We start from the raw sequence: 6,072 nt of genomic DNA, 5'->3' as shown, positions 1-6,072 counted from the left end.
CCCCCCCCCCCCCCCACTTCTTTTGTTCAGTGGGTGTGTGTGCGGAGAGAAAGGTGGTCGTTGGGGGTTGACCAATGTTTGCATGTGCAATTAGCCGTGAGCGCCTTTCAGTCTGCTCATACTGTAAATCTCTGTCCTGTGGTTTTTAATGAGTCAGTTGAAACTCTGGATGATTTTCCTCTGAAAGCCCCACCAGGATGAAATCATCTTCTCTGGACGGATTTTGAAATGTGTTTGTTTATTTGGTCGACTGGTGCTCAAACTGTGTGTGTGTGTGTGTGTGTGTGTGTGTGTGTGTGTGTGTGTGTGTGTGTGTTTCAGGCTAAAGGGAAGGAGCGGCAGTGGCTGAAGAACCAGGCTCTGGGAGAACTGGATGATGCTAAAATCATTGATGGTCTGACTGGAGAGAAGGCCATCTATAAACGCAGGGGAGAGCTGGACCCAGAGGTGTGTGTGTGTATATATATATATATATATATGTGTGTGTGTGTGTGTGTGTGTGTGTGTTTTGCTGCACACATTTAAACCCTGCTGAAACACTGCCACACCTCCAAACACACACTCCCAGACTCACACACACATAATTTTGACCTTTATCTGTTAGACGGTACATTCCAGTGGTGTGTGTGAGATTATTATTACACCCTGTGTTTTTAGACACACACACACACACACACTCATTCTAGCCCTTTCTCCCGCTGTCATATATGCTTGAGTAAGCCCACACACACACACACACACACACACACACACACACACACACACAGAGCTATGTGATAGTTCCCACACTAATCATACAAACACACACTAACCATAATATGCATACTATGTTTTTCTGCGTTCGTTAGCTCCTACTGTTGCATATTTCTGGTCTGGCCTGAAGGTCTGTGCTGAAATAATTGCACCCAGTTTTGAAATCCTGCCCTTGTTTTGACTGTTATTCTAAGTGAGCTACACCAGATTCAACAAAACACTCTCCAGGGGAGGTCTGTTCTTTAAAGGTTCTGTAAACGACCATCAGGGCCGCTAGATGTTGCACTGGAGCAGCGCTTTGGCGACCACACGTCGCCTCCCTCCACGTTCTCAGTCAGTTAAGTTTTACAAAGCTAAACAAACAACAAGAAGCTCAACTGAATAAAGTTACTCTGTGAACACGAGAGCCAACAACAAACAACTAGCCACAATCATTAGCCCACGTAAGCATTGCCGTAATATGCTCCACAGCAAGGTAGCAGTTAGCCAGCTAGCGATAGCAATGTTTGCCGAATAAATTAAAAATAGGGTAAAAGCAGGTTAGCTAATGTTAGCATGTCTACTGTAGCCGTCACTAATGAAAACAGATATGTAACTTTATGAACCATCGAGTTACTGACACATGGAGGAGAAGAAAAACCAGTTCTGAGTCCAGCTGGAGCTTTCAGCAGCTCGTAGGGTTCTCCTCTCAGTAAACCAGACCAGTATCAGCTCCATGGTCAGACTGGGAAAGAAATTCAGCCTTAGACTGATCCACTGGGGCCAGCTGCACGAATGACACTGATGGAGCAGGTAAAAACTTAAAAATCTTCATGGATGTTCTGACCACCAGCAGGACGTCGTTATTCCACTGTATCTTTACAAAGAAAATAGTTGTTTGCTGCTGTGTCATTGTGTAAAATCTCGTTTACAGGGCCTTTAGTTGAATCATTAGTCGCTGCAGATTCTGACTGAAACCCTGTGTTTTGTGTGAATGTCACCCTGTGTGTTTACAGCTGGGCAGTCCTCAGCAGAAGCCCAAGCGTCTACGCGTTCTGGCCGACGTGTCGGGCAGCATGTACCGCTTCAACGGCGTGGACGGCAGGCTGGAGCGCTCCATGGAGGCGGTGTGCATGGTCATGGAGGCTCTGGAGAGCTACGAGCACAAGTTCAAGGTGAGACCAAACAACATGTTGCCAGGGGCGATTCTCGAGTCTGTTGGGGCCACTCCGATCAGCCTTCATCAACATTATGTAATGAATAAACTGACACCTACGAAAAACGGGGGGAAATCTAAACTTAATTTTTAACTCTAAATGTTCATGTTAAAAGAACTTAGTAAAGTACGTCAGCCTCCGGGGGCCCCCCCAACAGCCTGGGGCCCCCAGCAGTTGCCTGTTCACAAGCTGCACCTCTGCTTGTTGCTGAAGAATTTTTACTGCACAACCTCAACCCAGCTCCATAATCTTGAATGTATGTCACGTAATCTGGACTTTAACCTCTTCGTTATTACAACTCGTCTGTTCGTTCATAATCATGTTTCATACGACAGCACGGCGTCTCAGCAGCTGGAAATAAATCACAGTAACCGACCGAGCCTGTCTGTGTTATCTGAGATTCATCTCACACGACTCGGCAGGATGAGACTTTATCTGGATCAATAAACTTCACTAATCCTCGTCCTCTGTCGCTCTGCTGGTCGCACAGATGAAAACTCATCGAGGTCGTCGTGTTAATTTGGCAGATGATTTGAATTTTCATGCCCGGGTCCTCCAGCTGTCTGTTTGACAAAAAAGTTGAAGGGAGACAGACTTCTTGGCCCCTAAGTGACACTCAAGCCAACCTAATACTGATCACATATCAGTGTCACACACACACACACACACACACACACACTCCAGTGTTCCTCATCACATGTCAGTGTAAAGACTTTCTTTGCGTAACAACCCACTTACATAAAAGTGCATCTGATAACACGTATGACACACACACCTGTTACCTGCAGTCTTACATGATATATGTGTGTGTGTGTGTGTGTGTGTGTGTGTGTATTGACGGTGGTAAACAGAGATGGCGTGATGCAGTTATAGCTTCATGTCCTGTTCAGAGCCACATTAACGAGCCAGAAAAAGAGCGGTAAAATGACACGTCAGTGTTGTGAATCAAAAGCCTTTGATCTTTAATTTGACTAATTTTAATGATCTTTATTTATTTATGTGAATTAAATTTAGAGATTCTGTATAAAAACCTAAAAATGGACAGAACAACAAGACACATGTTTTACACCCAGCGACAGCGACATGGACGGAGAGACGCACAGTCACATACCTCAGCCCGCCACAGTCGCAGCCTCGTCACAAATAGACCGTATACGTAACACCTGGGCCTGGAATAGCTGCGTGGAGCCAGGCTGACCCGGCCTTATGTAAGCCAGCTGTGATGGATGTGACGCTACGACCTGACGTTTCTGCGTCTTTACACTTCGCTCACGGTGTCACGGTGCTGAGTGACCGTGACACAAAGAGCGTTACACAGAAGTCTGAGTTGTGTAACCGTTAAAACATTGTCAGTGTTTCCACACGTGGTTCATTTTACCTTTTTACATTTGATCTCCTCTGCAGTACGACATCGTCGGCCACTCAGGCGACGGCTACGACATCGAGCTGGTCAGAGCCGACAAAGTCCCCAAGAACAACAAGCAGAGACTCAAAGTCCTCAAGGTAAACACTCCCTGTAATCAAATAGAGCAAAATTCAGCATCACTCAGTTCACATGTGACGTTATGATTTCACATGTGAACCTCCATTTTCCACATTAATTCAAATTTACACGTGCAAAAGATGTTTTTAACTTTACATGTGAAAAGGAAAATGATAATGACTCGCGAAGTTAAAAAAACATGTTTTTATCTTTATATGTGATTTACATGTGAAAAAGAAACTGTCACGTGTGAAGTGAAAAGTCAGATTGAGATCTAACTTTCATGTTTCGAATGAGCTTCACATATAATGCCAGAGGTTTCACATGAGGTCGAGTTGCATTCTGGGTAATGTGGTTTTACGAGGAAGAAAAGAAGAACGTATGGAATGAAAGAGACGATATGTCTTTGGTTTTTATTTTCCTGTCCGTGGTGAGTCGGACATCGCGACACGTTAAATCAGCGAACGGACTGAACCTGTTCCACCTTCCTGCCAGAGACAGTCAGGACGCTCAGTCCAGTTTTCTGTCTCTCCTTTTGTTTTATCGTACTTTAGTTTTAATGAAGTTGTTTGTCTCCGTCTCTTGTCTTCATCTTTGTATTTTACTTTGTGGTGACATAACAGATAATTCTCCACAATAAAACTCATAACCAAACAATCCAACAATATAAAGCCTGTTTCCCACTTCCCATGTCTCCTTCACCGCCTCCTCCTCTTTCCCTCCCTCGCCCTGCAGACCATGCACGCCCACGCTCAGTTCTGCATGAGCGGCGACTTCACCCTGGAGGGCACGGACGCCAGCATCAAGGAGCTGGCACGAGAAGAGGCCGACGAGCACTTTGTGGTGGTGCTGAGCGACGCCAACCTGGAGCGCTACGGCATCCGGCCCGAGCGCTTCGCCCACGTCCTGACCTCTGACCCGCAGGTCAACGCCTTCGCCATCTTCATCGGATCCCTGGGAGATCAGGCCGACAGGTGAGGAGGTGGAGTTGGGAGGGGGGCTGTCTCTTTAAGTACAGGCTGCAGTGGAGGAAATATGAAAAGCAAAGAGCCAAAGAAGGATGAGGATGAAGGGAAGAGAAAAAAGAAGTAGAAAACTCTGTGCAAAGAGCCGAACTTCCCAAACCAATAAAGAAGAACTAGACTTCAAAGTTAAGCAGAACAATGAGCGTCCAATTTATTCTGGCTGAGACCTACTCGTGTCCCCGCCTGCCGCTGGTCCTGCTGACCTTTATTGTCACATCCCAGATTAACTCCTGAGCTCTGCAGCACGCACAAAAGAGGAGTGAAATCCTCTCCTTCCTCTTATTGCCTCTCTACTGTAGCTCCAGGCTCGCTGCACTTTACATCCTCTGAGCCGAGGCTCACCGGCCTCGCATGAGCCTTTCAAGAGCCGCGGCGTCGTGGTCAGAATGCAGCCGTAAGATTAAAGACCTGCAGAATGACAATGAGCCGTTTTACTCCCAGTTCATGACTCTGTGAAGAGAAGGAACTGCAGACAAGCTGAGAGAGCGAGCGCAGAGAAAGAGACCCGTGACCCATGAAAGGAGCTGAAAGGAATTACTCTTTAACTCCAGAGGTGGAGTTCAGGTAGAAATTAACTCTGAATGACCAGAAGGTTCAAGTCTGAATGTGGAGAAAGAGGAATTAGAATAATATATTCACGTCATGGAAGCAGTTTGATGTTAGGACACTTTGGGAGCTGAGTTAAAGCTCCTCCAGTGTAAAGGTCCCTGTCCATGTGTATGTATGTGTCTCCATGTTTCTTCTTCTGTGTTTTATTTGAAGTGTTGATCCATCAGAAGATATAAAAACCATCTCAGTGTAGTTTTACATCTCCTCTCTCAGGCTTCTCTCTGCAGCTCTAGTAACAACAGGTCGGTGAGCCAATCAGAAGAGAGGAGGCTCTGAGCCTGATCAAACTACACACAGACAGAGACCTTTACACTGGATGGAGCTTTAAAACCAAAAATATTTCTTCTTATAGATCAACTCTTCAAATAAAAGAGTGTAAAATATGGAGCTTTAAAGGACACACCAGTGACTGACAGAGGAAAGCGAGAGCTGAACACAGTGGAGATGTCTTTGTCTTGTTCCTGAGCTCCTCCATGTCAACCACAGCTCTGTGTTTCACACACTGTCCTCCGTCAGTGAAACGTCTTGTACCAGTTCACACAGTAAACAAGTGCTCGTCTGTCTTTTCATTTTAGGAAACGATTCTGTTGCTAATGTTCTGTCTCTCTGTTTGACCCCAAACTGCTTTTTTCTGTCTTTGTTTCAGACTCCAAAAGACCCTTCCAGCCGGGAGATCCTTCGTTGCCATGGACACTAAGCAGATCCCCCAAATACTGCAGCAGATCTTCACATCTACAATGCTGTCCAGTGCCTGAGCCTGACGCGCACACACACACACACACACACACACACACACACACACACACACACACACACACACTCTCTCTCACCTTATCTCACATTGAAAACTTCATGATTCGTTCTGCATGTTCTGAAAGCTGTCAGCCGTGTGGCACAGTGTCTTATCACGGCGTGTCCTTAACCCGCCGTCTGTATCAGGTCTGAATCAGGTCTGAAGACTCGCCTACATGCAGGTCCTGGGGGGGGGGGGGGGGGGGGGGGGGGG

General features: G+C 46.2%; 1 protein-coding gene across 1 annotated transcript in view; it reads left to right on the top strand.

Moving 5' to 3' along the window:
• vwa8 (von Willebrand factor A domain containing 8) overlaps positions 1-6,041 on the top strand; it is a 65,048-nt gene extending 59,007 nt beyond the window's left edge. The window contains exons 41-45 of the mRNA XM_022767321.1: positions 322-447; positions 1,749-1,907; positions 3,354-3,452; positions 4,168-4,406; positions 5,713-6,041. Of these exons, the coding sequence (XP_022623042.1) occupies positions 322-447; positions 1,749-1,907; positions 3,354-3,452; positions 4,168-4,406; positions 5,713-5,821 (732 nt within the window). The 3' untranslated portion in view covers positions 5,822-6,041. The remainder of the gene's footprint in view (positions 1-321; positions 448-1,748; positions 1,908-3,353; positions 3,453-4,167; positions 4,407-5,712) is intronic.
• The last annotated feature ends 31 nt before the right edge of the window (positions 6,042-6,072 follow it).

This window comes from Seriola dumerili, unplaced genomic scaffold, assembly GCF_002260705.1.
Source record: "Seriola dumerili isolate Sdu_G_001 unplaced genomic scaffold, Sdu_1.0 BDQW01001125.1, whole genome shotgun sequence".
Classification (NCBI taxonomy): Eukaryota; Metazoa; Chordata; class Actinopteri; order Carangiformes; family Carangidae; genus Seriola; species Seriola dumerili.
The sequence above is the reverse complement of the archived record's forward strand: the minus strand, read 5'-3'. Positions and strand labels throughout refer to the sequence as shown.